General features: G+C 49.3%; 1 protein-coding gene across 8 annotated transcripts in view; it reads left to right on the forward strand.

Annotated features, from left to right (window-relative positions):
* The window catches only part of UNC79 (unc-79 homolog, NALCN channel complex subunit), a 211,805-nt gene that overhangs the window by 81,473 nt on the left and 114,676 nt on the right, over positions 1 to 15,656 (forward strand). For 6 of the 8 annotated variants that reach the window (XM_073638291.1, XM_073638297.1, XM_073638292.1 and 3 more), the window contains exons 6-7: positions 992 to 1,047; positions 3,310 to 3,439. In XM_073638291.1, coding sequence (XP_073494392.1) covers positions 992 to 1,047; positions 3,310 to 3,439 — 186 coding nt within the window. Of the gene's footprint in view, positions 1 to 991; positions 1,048 to 3,309; positions 3,440 to 10,399; positions 10,774 to 15,656 lie in introns of those variants that run through there. The other 2 variants (XM_073638299.1, XM_073638300.1) reach the window with 1 other exon arrangement.

Consider the following 15,656-nt stretch of genomic DNA (forward strand, 5'->3'; position numbering starts at 1 on the left):
TCACCAGACACTGATGATGGAGGCGACGGGCGATCACCAGATACTGATGATGGAGGCGACGGGCGCTCACCAGATACTGATGATGGAGGCGACGGGCGCTCACCAGATACTGATGATGGAGGCGACGGGCGCTCACCAGATACTGATGATGGAGGCGACGGGCGGTCACCAGATACTGAAGACGACGGGCTTTCACCAGACACTGATGATGGAGGCGACGGGCGCTCACCAGACACTGATAATGGAGGCGACGGGCGGTCACCAGACACTGATGATGAAGGCGACGGGCGCTCACCAGACACTGATAATGGAGGCGACGGGCGGTCAACAGATACTGATGATGGAGACGACGGGTGGTCACGAGATATTGATGATGGAGGCGACGGGCGGTCACGAGATATTGATGATGGAGGCGACGGGCGGTCACCAAATACTGATGATGAAGGTGACAGGTGGTCAACAGATATTGATGATGGAGGCGACGGGCGGTCACCAAAAACTGATGATGAAGGTGACAGGTGGTCACCAGATATTGATGATGAAGGTGACAGGAGGTCACCAGATACTGATGTTGGAGGCGATGGACGGTCACCAGATACTGATGATAGGGGCGATGGACAGTCACCAGGTACTGATGATAGGGGTGATGGACAGTCACCAGGTACTGATGATGGAGGTGATGGACGGTCACCAGATACAGATGGGATTTATATTCCTCTTTTGTTCATTCACTTTGCATTTTGTTCATTGCAAAATAATAACTTTTCTGTTTGTGAAAGCTTTTTACTGTGCAGCAACACCTGCCTAAAACTTTTGCACAGCACTGTATATGCCTCTTTTAGGCAATCTCCCTTATCCCCTTATCAAAATCACTTCTCCTATTTTCTATTAGACTCTGTGATTTAAGTTCTCTGTTTGCTGTTAGTGAATGGGAGCCTCAGTATTCACCTTTACATTAACACTTGTCTTTTTTCTGCCCATTCTCCCTCAGTGTACCACTGCCAGCTGCTGGAATGCCTCATGAAGTATAAGCAGGAGGTGTGGAAAGTAAGTAAGAAGCTGGAAAACATGGGGGACGTATGAGAGGACCACCCTGAGCGTAGATTGAGCGCGGACACCCTGAGCGTAGGTTGAGCGCGGACACCCTGAGCGTAGGTTGAGCGCGGACACCCTGAGCGTAGGTTGAGCGCGGACACCCTGAGCGTAGGTTGAGCGCGGACACCCTGAGCGTAGGTTGAGCGCGGACACCCTGAGCGTAGGTTGAGCGCGGACACCCTGAGCGTAGGTTCAGCGCGGACACTATAGGGCAGTGGTGATGAACCTATGGCACGCCCTCTATCCCCCTCATCACTAGCGCTGCCGCCACTTTCCTCGGTATGCGCTGTCCCATCAGGCCATGTGCGCGTGCTGAGGAGGATGAGGGTGGCGGCTTTAGTGCTGAGAGGATGGCGCGCATGCCCACAGGTAGGGCCATTTTTCTGTATGGAGGACTATGTGGGGCCCATTATTCTGTATGGAGGACTATGTGGGGCCCATTATACTGTATGGAGGACTATGTGGGGCCATTATACTGTATGGAGGACTATGTGGGGCCCATTATACTGTATGGAGGACTATGTGGGGCCCATTATACTGTATGGAAGACTATGTGGGGCCATTATTCTGTATGGAGGACTATGTAGGGCCATTATTCTGTATGGAGGACTATGTGGGGCCCATTATTATGTATGGAGTACTATGTGGGGCCCATTATACTGTATGGAGGACTATACCACACATACCAGGATTGGGGGTGAGGGTACCACGCATACCAGGATTGGGGGTGAGGGTACCACGCATACCAGGATTGGGCGATGAGGGGTACCACGCATACCAGGATTGGGGGATGAGGGGTACCACGCATATCAGGATTGGGGGATGAGGGGTACCATGCATTATTCTGTATGGAGGACTAGGTGGGGCCATTATTCTGTATGGAGGACTATGTGGGGCCATTATACTGTATGGAGGACTATGTGGGGCCCAGTACACTGTATGGCGGACTATGTAGGACCCATTATACTCTGTGGAGGGCTGTGTGGAGATTACAGATGGAGAATCATACTGTTATGGGGTCACCATTCTTTGTTGGGGGGATTGAGGGAGAGGGGTGCAGTAGGGTCATCATACTGTGCGTGTGGAGGAATTCATTGTGGGGGCATCATACTGTGTTTGGGGGCACTTTTGTTTCATCATACTTTATCTGTTTTATTCAAGGTTCTTTATCCTTCGTTATTACATATATAAATTAGGCCATTGGGCCGTGTGCTTTTTACTGCTCTTACATAACATATTATATTAATCCACTATAATTCCAAAAGTTAATTGTTTTATTTGATAAGGAAAAACTTCTTCAATTGTAGACATTTTTTTAAGAAACATCAAGGTTATCTTGCGACTTTGTCCAAGCTTTTAACTTTGGCCGGCTGAGTATTTCAGTTTGACATCGCTGGCTTAAATGGTTTTTCTCATAATGATAAAGGGTTACAATTGCAAATAGGTTGTAAAAACAAACAACTTTGCAATTTTACTTTTTATTAAAAATCCTCTCTATTCTCAAGAACAGACGTCCTCTGCAATCGGCAGCTGGTATCTGAGGCTTGGGGTGCAGCGCTCACAAGCTCTCTGCTATAGACTTTATAGCACTAATGTTGGAGTTGTTTTCTAAACTAAAACCTCAGTATTCAGGTTACATTGCCTTGTTGGCACTTTGTGATAAATAAGTGGGTTTTGGTTTGCAGTTTGGGCACTCGGTCTCTAAAAGGTTCATCATCACTGCTATAGGGTCTGATGGTTCTGCAGTACGAGGGTCTGACGGTTCTGCAGTACGAGGGTCTAACGGTTCTGCAGTACGAGGGTCTGACGGTTCTGCAGTACGAGGGTCTGACGGTTCTGCAGTACGAGGGTCTGACGGTTCTGCAGTACGAGGGTCTGACGGTTCTGCAGTACGAGGGTCTGACGGTTCTGCAGTACGATGGTCTGACGGTTCTGCAGTACGAGGGTCTGACGGTTCTGCAGTACGAGGGTCTGACGGTTCTGCAGTACGAGGGTCTGACGGTTCTGCAGTACGAGGGTCTGACGGTTCTGCAGTACGATGGTCTGACGGTTCTGCAGTACGATGGTCTGACGGTTCTGCAGTACGAGGGTCTGACGGTTCTGCAGTACGAGGGTCTGATCAGGCTGTATTCAGTTTCCGTCAGCAGAGTTACTGCATATTTCCTTTTGGACGCTACATCCTGGGTTCTTCTGATATACTTTTTTTTTCCATAGGATTTACTCTATGTAATCGCTTATGGACCCTCCCAAGTGAAGCCCCCAGCGGTACAAATGCTTTTTCATTACTGGCCTAATTTGAAACCTCCCGGGGCCATTAGCGAATACCGAGGATTACAGTATACAGGTAAAATAGAAATATATTCTGGTATCTTCACCCCCTGCACAGGCAGCGAAGACCGGAGGACAGTAATGGCTGCCAAGTAAAGCTGTGGAGCCATTACTATACTCCAGAGCTGCACTCACTGTGTACATACATTACATTACTTATCCTGTGCTGATGCTGAATTACATTCTGTACTATACTCCAGAGCTGTGCTCACTATACTGCAAAAAGTAGAATAGTGAGTGCAGCTCTGGAATATAATACAAGATGTAATGCAGGATCAGTAATGTAATGTATGTACACAGTGACTGCACCAGCAGAATAGTGAGCGCAGCTCTGGAGTATAATACAGGATGTAACTCAGGATCAGTAATGTAATGTATGTACACAGTGACTGCACCAGCAGAATAGTGAGTGCAGCTCTGGGGTATAATACAGGATGTAACTCAGGATCAGTAATGTAATGTATGTACACAGTGACTGCACCAGCAGAATAGTGAGTGCAGCTCTGGAGTATAATACAGGATGTAACTCAGGATCAGTAATGTAATGTATGTACACAGTGACTGCACCAGCAGAATAGTGAGTGCAGCTCTGGAGTATAATACAGGATGTAACTCAGGATCAGTAATGTAATGTATGTACACAGTGACTGCACCAGCAGAATAGTGAGTGCAGCTCTGGGGTATAATACAGGATGTAACTCAGGATCAGTAATGTAATGTATGTACACAGTGACTGCACCAGCAGAATAGTGAGTGCAGCTCTGGAGTATAATACAGGATGTAACTCAGGATCAGTAATGTAATGTATGTACACAGTGACTGCACCAGCAGAATAGTGAGTGCAGCTCTGGAGTATAATACAGGATGTAACTCAGGATCAGTAATGTAATGTATGTACACAGTGACTGCACCAGCAGAATAGTGAGTGCAGCTCTGGAGTATAATACAGGATGTAACTCAGGATCAGTAATGTAATGTATATACACAGTTACTGCACCAGCAGAATAGTGAGTGCTGCTCTGGAGTATAATACAGGATGTAACTCAGGATCAGTAATGTAATGTATGTACACAGTGACTGCACCAGCAGAATAGTGAGTGCAGCTCTGGAGTATAATACAGGATGTAACTCTGGATCAGTACAGGATCAATAATGTATGTACACAGTGACTGCACCAGCAGAATAGTGAGTGCAGCTCTGGGGTATAATACAGGATGTAACTCAGGATCAGTAATGTAATGTATGTACACAGTGACTGCACCAGCAGAATAGTGAGTGCAGCTCTGGAGTATAATGCAGGATGTACCTCTGGATCAGTACAGGATCAGTAATGTATGTACACAGTGACTGCACCAGCAGAATAGTGAGTGCAGCTCTGGGGTATAATACAGGATGTAACTCAGGATCAGTAATGTAATGTATGTACACAGTGACTGCACCAGCAGAATAGTGAGTGCAGCTCTGGAGTATAATACAGGAGGTAACTCAGGATCAGTAATGTAATGTATATACACAGTGACTGCACCAGCAGAATAGTGAGTGCAGCTCTGGAGTATAATACAGGAGGTAACTCAGGATCAGTAATGTAATGTATATACACAGTGACTGCACCAGCAGAATAGTGAGTGCAGCTCTGGAGTATAATGCAGGATGTAACTCAGGATCAGTAATGTAATGTATGTACACAGTGACTGCACCAGCAGAATAGTGAGCGCAGCTCTGGGGTATAATACAGGATGTAACTCAGGATCAGTAATGTAATGTATTTACACAGTGACTGCACCAGCAGAATAGTGAGTGCAGCTCTGGAGTATAATACAGGATGTAACTCAGGATCAGTAATGTAATGTATGTACACAGTGACTGCACCAGCAGAATAGCGAGTGCAGCTCTGGAGTATAATACAGGATGTAACTCAGGATCAGTAATGTAATGTATGTACACAGTGACTGCACCAGCAGAATAGTGAGTGCAGCTCTGGAGTATAATACAGGATGTAACTCAGGATCAGTAATGTAATGTATATACACAGTGACTGCACCAGCAGAATAGTGAGTGCAGCTCTGGAGTATAATGCAGGGTGTAACTCAGGATCAGTAATGTAATGTATGTACACAGTGACCGCACCAGCAGAATAGTGAGTGCAGCTCTGGAGTATAATGCAGGATGTAACTCAGGATCAGTAATGTAATGTATGTACACAGTGACTGCACCAGCAGAATAGTGAGTGCAGCTCTGGAGTATAATACAGGATGTAACTCAGGATCAGTAATGTAATGTATGTACACAGTGACTGCACCAGCAGAATAGTGAGTGCAGCTCTGGAGTATAATACAGGAGGTAACTCAGGATCAGTAATGTAATGTATGTACACAGTGACTGCACCAGCAGAATAGTGAGTGCAGCTCCGGAGTATAATACAGGATGTAACTCAGGATCAGTAATGTAATGTATGTACACAGTGACTGCACCAGCAGAATAGAGTGCAGCTCTGGAGTATAGTACAGGATGTAACTCAGGATCAGTAATGTAATGTATGTACACAGTGACTGCACCAGCAGAATAGTGAGTGCAGCTCCGGAGTATAATACAGGATGTAACTCAGGATCAGTAATGTAATGTATGTACACAGTGACTGCACCAGCAGAATAGTGAGCGCAGCTTGGAGTATAATACAGGATATAACTCAGGATCAGTAATGTAATGTATGTACACAGTGACTGCACCAACAGAATAGTGAGTGCAGCTCTGGAGTATAATACAGGATGTAACTCAGGATCAGTAATGTAATGTATGTACACAGTGACTGCACCAGCAGAATAGTGAGTGCAGCTCTGGAGTATAATGCAGGATGTAACTCAGGATCAGTAATGTAATGTATGTACACAGTGACTGCACCAGCAGAATAGTGAGTACAGCTCTGGAGTATAATACAGGATGTAACTCAGGATCAGTAATGTAATGTATGTACACAGTGACTCTACCAGCAGCATACTGGGTGCAGCTCTGATCAGCTGCTAGTCAGTGTGCTGATTGCGGGTGTGGTGTCTGCAGATCCTGCTGTGAGCTCCTGATCTCTGAGAACCAACACCTCTCCACCTGGGGACCTGCTCTCTCTCTTTCCCGGAGGGAGAGCTGGTTTCTGGGATGAGTGAAGGAGCCAAGTCCCAGGCTTCTGCTTCCCGAACCAGGCCGGCGGGGGGCAGAAGAAACCAGCAACCGGCCTGCACATCAGAGGACTCGGGGGTGAGATGCTGCACCAGGAGTCGCAGCAATGTGGCTCCTACTCCTCCCGGGATTGTGGAGACCCAGAGAAGCTGCAAGGCTTCCAGCATGGAGGAAAAGCCTGACAGCGGCGTGCATGATGGTGCTCCTTCCGGAGGAAAGCGGAGTGCTCACGGAGGTGAGGCCGACCTCCCTGAGGGGGGTTGGGCACTGCAGGGACCCCGGGAGTCTGTGTCCACCTATGCCTCCCGGGTCATGATCCGCCTCCGTGAGTATGAAGATGCCAGTAAGCTCATCAGGAGGCTCCGGGAGGAGCTGCGCTGCACAAGCGCCAAAGCTGCGGGGGCCTCCAAACAGAGCAAGGCTAAACTCCAGGCCGAGGTAAAGCGACTGACCAGCGAGATTCACCTGCTGGAACTGAGGAAAGCTGACATCAGGGAGCAGAGTGGTCATTTCAAAGAAAAACTAATAAATGAAGACCGCTTTAGAGAAATGGCTGATACCAGAGAGCAAAGGCAGATGGGGCTGCAGCCTGAGAGCCAGGTGGATGATGAGAGTGATGATGACCAGCAGGAAGCCCCACCTGGCAGCCTGCAAAGTCACCCGCAGGCCACGTGCAGCGAGCTCCCTGCAGGACAGGCGACAGTGACATCCGGTCGCAGTTCTTCCGGCTCTGGGGAGGACAGTGACAGCAGCGGCCAGGGAGGGGCGCTAATGGCGGAGATTAAGCTCCTGGAGTCCCCAGTGTGCCTCCAAAACTTCCATCTTGGTGACGATCTACCAAAAGAGGCACCTGGGGGCCACAAAAAGGCAAAGAAGACCAAGCCAAAGCTGCAGGAGGCGGTAAGATACGTATATGCCCCCCTCCATGTACCCCCTGAGTCGGCGGCAGGCTCAGCTCGCTGTATAAGCCCCGTTGCCCAGCCCAGCCCGGGTTCTGCTGTGGATCCGGTGCAAAGGCGCGGGGAGATTACAGAGCGCGGTAGGGAGGCGCAGAGCTCCGTCTCTGCTTGTAGTAGTAGGGACGCAGCAGGAGGTGCATCAGCCGAGAGGCTGGACAGTGAGGGCGGCCCGGCGGCGGGCGTTCCATCAGGCCACGATGCTGCGGTGCGCTCCTCAGTGGGAGGGGGGAGCAGCCTGGTGTCGGGGGCAGCTCCGGTAGCCTCGGCACCTCTGAATGCTGTTGCCGCTGATCACTTAGTTGAGAAGCGACGGCAGTGTGAGGGGGCTGTCGGGGCTGAGCGTTCCGGTCCTCCCACGAAAGTGCTATTTTGTGTTGGCGTCGCTGGTCCGGAAGATCCTGATGCTAAAGATCAGCGGCGCCTAACAGCAGCTAAAGATCAGCGGCACATTATTCCGAATGCCAAACAGCGGAAATTACCGACCAATGATGTGGAGGGCACACATAAGACCGGGGGTGAGGTCGCCTCCAGTTCTATGGAGGTGACTGAGCCCCTTGTGCCTGATGCAGAGGTCAAAATGTCATCCGCCATTGTTACTGGTCCAGCAGGAATGAATGTGATGGTGGGGGTGAATGAGGCTAATTCATTGTCTAGTGGTGTGGTTGCTGGTTTGGTGGAGGGTGAGATGGAGGTGGGTAATGGTGTTGCTGTTCGGGCTGATGTGGTCACTGGTCCGGTTGCCCCCCCGGGGGTGGCAACACCTGTCCAGAGTTATGCCAGTGTCACCTCCGGGGCAAATAGGGCATCCTCCTTGTCTCCGGGCTTTGGGGACGGCATGTTGCAACGGCGCCTTCTGGAGGCTCTAAAGAAGGGGGAGAGATCACTAATGGTAGAGGGTCGAGAGGTTGATCTATCCTTCCGGATAGAGAGGCATGGCCTCGTGGCCTTCCGAGAGCAAAAAGGGGGAGATACAGTGTGGTCCCTCCCAACAGCCGGGCCAGGCAGTGTGCGTAGGAATGTGGTCCATCTTTGGTGGAGGGGCAGTGATGCATGTCCGCCAAGGTCTAAAGTTGTGGAGCTCCTGCTGAGGATGGGCTTCAAGGTGATTGACATCTACGCCTTGATACATCCCTATTCCACGCCTGAGTTTGATATCAGCTTTGTTCGGCCGGAGGGGCTTGAGCTCTTCTGGGCGAATTATGAGCTGGCAAAAAATGAGCCCGGCTGGCGAGACTTTGCCGTTCAGGCTGTGTCTCGCCAAAACCAGATCAAGAAAGTGACCGTGATGACTCGTAACGAGTCGCTTTCTTGCTATGACATCATGACGTGGCTTGGTCGGTATGGAGAGGTGGTGGAGATGCCAAAGAAAAACCGCGACGAGTTTGGTATCTGGTCAGGGGCCTGGACGTTTATGGTAAAACTTAAGCGTTCAGGTGGTACGGTTGCCCACATTCCATCGTCTGCCTTCCTGGGTAGGGATCGTATCCTGGTCTTCTACCAGGGGCAACCGAAGCTCTGTCACAGGTGCGGCGACCCCACACACTTCAGTGCAAACTGCACCGTGCAGAAATGTGCGTTGTGTGGGGGTGTCGGCCATCTTGCCGCCTCTTGTGTGGAGATTAGGTGCCACCTGTGTGGTGAGTTAGGTCACCCATTCAGCCGTTGTCCTCGCTCCTTCGCTAATGCAGTCGAGACCCCGGTGGGAGTAAGTCGTGAGGCCGATTCTGCTGGGGAGGGGACTAGCAGGGGTGGGGGAGCCGAGGGGCCAGGGAAGAAAAGCAATAAAAAGACGCCTGCCCAGCTTAGGCGTCTAGACAAGCGCAGACAGGAGAGGGAGCGGGGTGAGCCCCGGGCTACCGGGGCAGCCCCTGTCCTGGATGCCAGTCTTGCTGCTGAGGCCCCGAGGGATGATGAGTTGGATGAGGAGGTCAGGAGGATCCACAGGGAGGAAACTGCCTCTGCTTCAGAATCCTCCCATTATGAAAGTATGGATGAGGATAATAAGCGGTGGCTAGAGAACAAGCGTAAGCTCGGCACCAAAAAGAAGAAAAAGAAGGGAGATAAAACATCTTCTCCCGCTCTGACCAAGGTACCTAAGGAAGGTAAAACTGACTCCCCTCTGGTTGGTCTTTCTAACCGGTTCCAAGCCCGTGATAACATCTCTTCCTCTGAGGAGGAGGCTGAGGGTGAGGTTCCGGCTTCAGCGGAGCTTACAGGGGGCGCCGAGTCTCCTTCTCCTGGGGATGCAGGGTCCTTGGGGGGAGGGACTGGCCCAGAGTCCGGAGACGAGGACGAGAAAAGAAGGAAAAATGTGGGAATGGACACCTCTGTGTCATTAAAGAGGGGGAAGGATTCCTCCTCTGAGGCAGAGGGTAAGGGGAGTGGGAAGAAGAAAGCCATCTAACTCAATCACCAATGATGGCGGTACCCACTCCGTTGACGCTGGCTTCCATTAATGTCGCCAGCATTAAGTCAAATATGGCTAGATTTGCGGCCTTTGATTTTCTCAGCCGGGTTGAAGCTGACATTTTCTTTTTGCAAGAGACCAGGCTGCCAAATATGGCAGAGGTGTTTATAGCTAAGAGGGAGTGGAGACTCGGGCCCTCCTATTGGTCTCTTGCGGCCGAGCCATATAGCGGAGTTGCGGTCCTTTTTACCGCACCAGTAGAATGCCGACGGGTTATTGATTAGAAATGGGGAGGTGCCTGATATTAGATGTCCTCATGAAGGGACAGGAGCTTCGGCTCATTAACATTTATGGTCCCCAATCTAAGTGGGACCGGAAGTGTCTCTTTACGAGGATCAAGCCCTACCTTTTTACGAGTCGGCAGGTCGTCTTTGGAGGGGACTTCAACACTGTCACGAGGCCCCGGGATAGAGGAGGTTCCAGAGATAAGCTGACTTATGATAGCGTCGCCCTTAATAGTATAGCTAGTGAGGCTCGCCTGGTGGATGTCCACATCCGGCACACCCCAGGCCACGAGGGGTTCACCTATCATAGAGGTAACTGTAGGTCCAGGATAGACAGGTTTTATTTAAAGGAGGAAGCCGTCTCTTCAGCAGTATCTGTTGTTGAGGTGGAGTTCTCCGATCACTGTATGATTTTTTTTTCCTGAATGTTACAGAGACCCCCCGGATGGGAAGAGGCTTTTGGAGGCTCAATTCGTCTCTCTTGGAAGAAGCGGAGATAAGACAGTCCTTTGAGGATTTTCTTCAGAGCCAGGTACCCTTTGTAGTAGTAAGTCAGAGTGGTGGGAGATGTTTAAGAAAAGGGTGGCGAGATTCTTCCGCCAGCTCTCGAGCCTCAGGAGCCTGGACAGGTACCGCCTGTATCAGGGCCTGAGGAGGAAACTCGAGCATCTTGTCTCAACTGGAGGTAGCTGCGAGGAGATCTCCAGAGTGAAATCTTTGCTAATGAGGTGTCAGTATGATAGACACGCATCTTTGGTTTTTGAGAGGGATTACGGGAAGTACCGCTCGCCCGACCCTTACAGAAACTGCAAGATGTCAGTGAATAGTAAAGTTGTTACAGGACTGGTTGACACTGCGGGGTCCCTGAAAAGATCCAGACACTGCGGGGTCCCTGAAAAGATCCAGATCGGGGATCCTGGAGGTCGTCACATCCTTCTACTCGCACCTCTTGGGGAAGAGGGATCTGGATTGGGATGAGATGTCGGCTTTTCTGGCTGAAGCCGTCCCCGAACCAGGGGTAGACCCCTCTCTTGGCGTTTTGACAGAGATGATCAGGGAAGAGGAAGTTAAGTTGGCGATTGAAGGGTTTGCCCTGAAGAAATCTCCCGGTCCGGATGGCTTAACATCTGAATTCTATAAGACCTTTAAGGACGCCTTGGTTCCCCTCTTGACTGAGGTATTCAATGAGTGTCTTTCCTCGGGCACTCTGCCAAAGTCAATGAGGAGGTCTGCCCTGATCATCTTGTCAAAGGGTAAGGACCCATCTTGCATTGAGAATTGGCGTCCCATAGCGCTTCTCAATGCAGACAGGAAGGTTTTGGCAAAGGTGCTGTTTAATCGGCTGGTGAAATTTGCACCCCAGCTCCTTTCGGGGGCCCAGCATTGTTCTGTTCCGGGCCGCAGTACAATTAGTGCTGTACTCTGTGTCCGAGAGGCGGTGGAGCAGGGTAGGGCTGGCCACTGGAAGGGGTACATGCTGTCATTGGACCAGGCAAAAGCGTTTGATCGGGTTAATCATGAGTACCTCTGGTCTGTCCTTCTGAGGTATGGCCTGCCGGGGGGGTTCGTTGATTGGCTTAAGACCTTGTACTCTGGGGCAGAGAGTTTCCCGCTTGTGAACGGTTGGATTGGCAGCTCTTTTGAGGTTGGGTGTGGTGTTCGCCAGGGTTGTCCCTTGAGCCCGCTACTGTACGTGTTTGCGATTGACCCACTTCTTAGGAGGGTGGAGCGTGGACCGTTGGCTGGGATCGGGATGGACCGGGCAGCACCGGAAGCCACTCTGAGAGTGGTGGCGTATGCCGATGACGTCACCGTTTTTGTTTCCTCTGATGGGGAGGCAGAATGGCTGATGTCAGAGGTAAATCGCTACTCGGAGGCATCCGGGTCTAAGATCAACCGGGATAAGTGTGAGAGTCTCTGGCTGGGTGGAGGAGATCCTGGTTTTGATCTCCCGGACACCCTTCCAGAACCCAAAGTCTCTGCAAAAGTTCTTGGCATCGAATTTGGCCAGGGGGATTACCCCAAACAAAATTGGGACAGCAGGCTAGAGATCGCCACTCAGAAGGTGAACCAATGGAAGTGTTGGTCTTTGACCCTAAGGGAAAGGGTAAACCTGATCAAAACTTACCTGCTCCCTTTGCTGATCTATCTGGGCAGTGTGTGCATCTTGCCAGAGCCTCTCTGGACTCGGGTCTACAGTTTGTTCTTTCAACTGTTATGGGGGAATAGACTGAACCTGGTCAAGAGGGAGGTTACTTACCGTACGAGGAGACTAGGAGGGTTGGGGATGGTCAACCCTGTGGTATTCCTTGTGAATACCTTCATTAAGATCAATATTGCAAACCTCTGGAAAGAGAGGGCTCCTCCGTGGGTATTCTCCTGTAAGGGATGGTTTGAGCCTTTCTTCCAGGAATGGGAGACAGGAGGGCAAGTGAAGGATCTCCGCACACCGCATGGACATCTCCCGGCTTACGCTACCGTGGTTCTGAAGGTAATTCGCCTGTGGGGTCTGGGAATGTGGGAGGTCAGGACTCTGCCAAGGAAGCTCCTTGACAAAAGGGTTCTGTTGACCCATTTTCAGAGGCCTCTGGCGCTCAGGGATTGCCCAAGTCGGGATCTTGGGGTGGGTCTGCATCTTTTGAATTCTATCAGGATCCCCTCGAAGGTTTGGGACTTCTCTTGGCGCTGCTTCCATGGGAAACTGTGTGTGAGGGACAATCTGAAGTGTAGGAGCTCTGAGGACAGGAACTGTCCTCGGGAGCATTGTGGTACCATGCTTGAAAGCATGGACCACTTCCTGCTTCGTTGTCCCTTTAACACAGAGGTGTACAACAGGGTGGGCGCCTCCATTGGCTGGCCCCGGCTGGCCGGTCTCTCTTATGCGGAATGGGCCTATGGAGCATTCGGGGACCTGGGTGGTCGGGACCGCTGCACCTTATTTCTAGTTAGCGCAGTGGTTAGGTATCACACGTGGAACGCACGGTGCTTAGTATCGACACAGCGGAAAATCCTCCCAGTGGACGATGTGTTTAGGACCATACTCGGTGACCTGGTGAAGGTGCGTTCTCTGGAGTATGAGAGACTGGGTATACGGAGGGCCACTCTCCTCTGGAGGGGCTTTTCTTTTAGTGTGCCCTAGTCTGGTCATCTCCTCTCCTGGTGGTGGGCTGCTGCTGACACCATAGATTTTTGTTTTTGATCAGTAGACAGTGATGTAGGGCTGCAGGCGCCGAACTTGGGCTTTGTCAGTTGTGGTTATTGTATTGTTTGTTTCTGTATATATTGTATATATGGGTTTGGGTGTAGGTGTTAGGTTGGGTGGAGGGAAAAGGGGGGAGGTGGGTTCATCTTGTGGGACACTGGTTATTTGGGTGAAAAACTGGCACTGCCTGATCTGGCCTATGGACGTTGGACATGGACTGAGGCATGAGGCGCGGGACCAGCTCTCAGGTCAGTGCCGGGGAGGGACTGGTGGGCTCGAGTGTGGGGGGTTTTGTTTTGTCTTGTATATATTTGTATAGTTAGCATTTATTTTATTTATTTAAAAAAAAAAAAAAAAAGAATGTATATATTAGTTTTTATATAATTTGTCGGTTATTGTTTATTATATTGTTATTTTTTGTTTGGTAACCAGACCAGATGTCATGGTGTAGGTAGTTATTATTGTGTATATATGTATAATATGTGTGTGAGGAGAGAGGGAGCGGCTGGACCAGTTCATTACATTGTTTATTTTCTGGTTATTAATTTTGTTATGTTTCTGTTATTATTATTGTTATGTTTTTCATTTTTATAATAAAAGATCTACAGGATGTAACTCAGGATCAGTAATGTAATGTATGTACACAGTGACTGCACCAGCAGAATAGTGAGTGCAGCTCTGGAGTATAATACAGGATGTAACTCAGGATCAGTATTGTAATGTATGTACACAGTGCACCAGCAGAATAGTGAGTGCAGCTCTGGAGTATAATACAGGAGGTAACTCAGGATCAGTAATGTAATGTATGTACACAGTGACTGCACCAGCAGAATAGTGAGTGCAGCTCTGGAGTATAATACAGGATGTAACTCAGGAGCAGTAATGTAATGTATGTACACAGTGACTGCACCAGCAGAATAGTGAGTGCAGCTCTGGAGTATAATACAGGATGTAACTCAGGATCAGTACAGGATCAGGAATGTAATGTATGTACACAGTGACTGCACCAGCAGAATAGTGAGTGTAGCTCTGGAGTATAATGCAGGATGTAACTCAGGATCAGTAATTTAATGTATGTACACAGTGACTGCACCAGCAGAATAGTGAGTGCAGCTCTGGAGTATAATACAGGAGGTAACTCAGGATCAGTAATGTAATGTATGTACACAGTGACTGCACCAGCAGAATAGTGAGTGCAGCTCTGGAGTATAATACAGGATGTAACTCAGGATCAGTACAGGATCAGGAATGTAATGTATGTACACAGTGACTGCACCAGCAGAATAGTGAGTGTAGCTCTGGAGTATAATGCAGGATGTAACTCAGGATCAGTAATTTAATGTATGTACACAGTGACTGCACCAGCAGAATAGTGAGTGCAGCTCTGGGGTATAATACAGGATGTAACTCAGGATCAGTAATGTAATGTATGTACACAGTGACTGCACCACCAGAATAGTGAGTGCAGCTCTGGAGTATAATACAGGATGTAACTCAGGATCAGTAATGTAATGTATGTACACAGTGACTGCACCAGCAGAATAGCGAGCGCAGCTCTGGAGGATAATACAGGAGGTAACTCAGGATCAGTAATGTAATGTATGTACACAGTGACTGCACCAGCAGAATAGTGAGTGCAGCTCTGGATGATAATACAGGATGTAACTCAGGATCAGTAATGTAATGTATGTACACAGTGACTGCACCAGCAGAATAGTGAGCGCAGCTCCGGAGTATAATACAGGATGTAACTCAGGATCAGTAATGTAATGTATGTACACAGTGACTGCACCAGCAGAATAGTGAGCGCAGCTCCGTAGTATAATACAGGATGTAACTCAGGATCAGTAATGTAATGTATGTACACAGTGACTGCACCAGCAGAATAGAGTGCAGCTCTGGAGTATAGTACAGGATGTAACTCAGGATCAGTAATGTAATGTATGTACACAGTGACTGCACCAGCAGAATAGTGAGTGCAGCTCTGGAGTATAATACAGGATGTAACTCAGGATCAGTAATGTAATGTATGTACACAGTGACTGCACCAGCAGAATAGTGAGTGCAGCTCTGGAGTATAATACAGGATGTAACTCAGGATCAGTAATGTAATGTATGTACACAGTGACTGCACCAGCAGAATAGTGAGTGCAGCTCTGGAGTATAATACAGGATGTAACTCAGGATCAGTAATGTAATGTATGTACACAGTG

This window comes from Phyllobates terribilis, unplaced genomic scaffold (genome assembly GCF_046119375.1).
Source record: "Phyllobates terribilis strain yellow unplaced genomic scaffold, ASM4611937v1 Scaffold_7__3_contigs__length_470593459, whole genome shotgun sequence".
Classification (NCBI taxonomy): Eukaryota; Metazoa; Chordata; class Amphibia; order Anura; family Dendrobatidae; genus Phyllobates; species Phyllobates terribilis.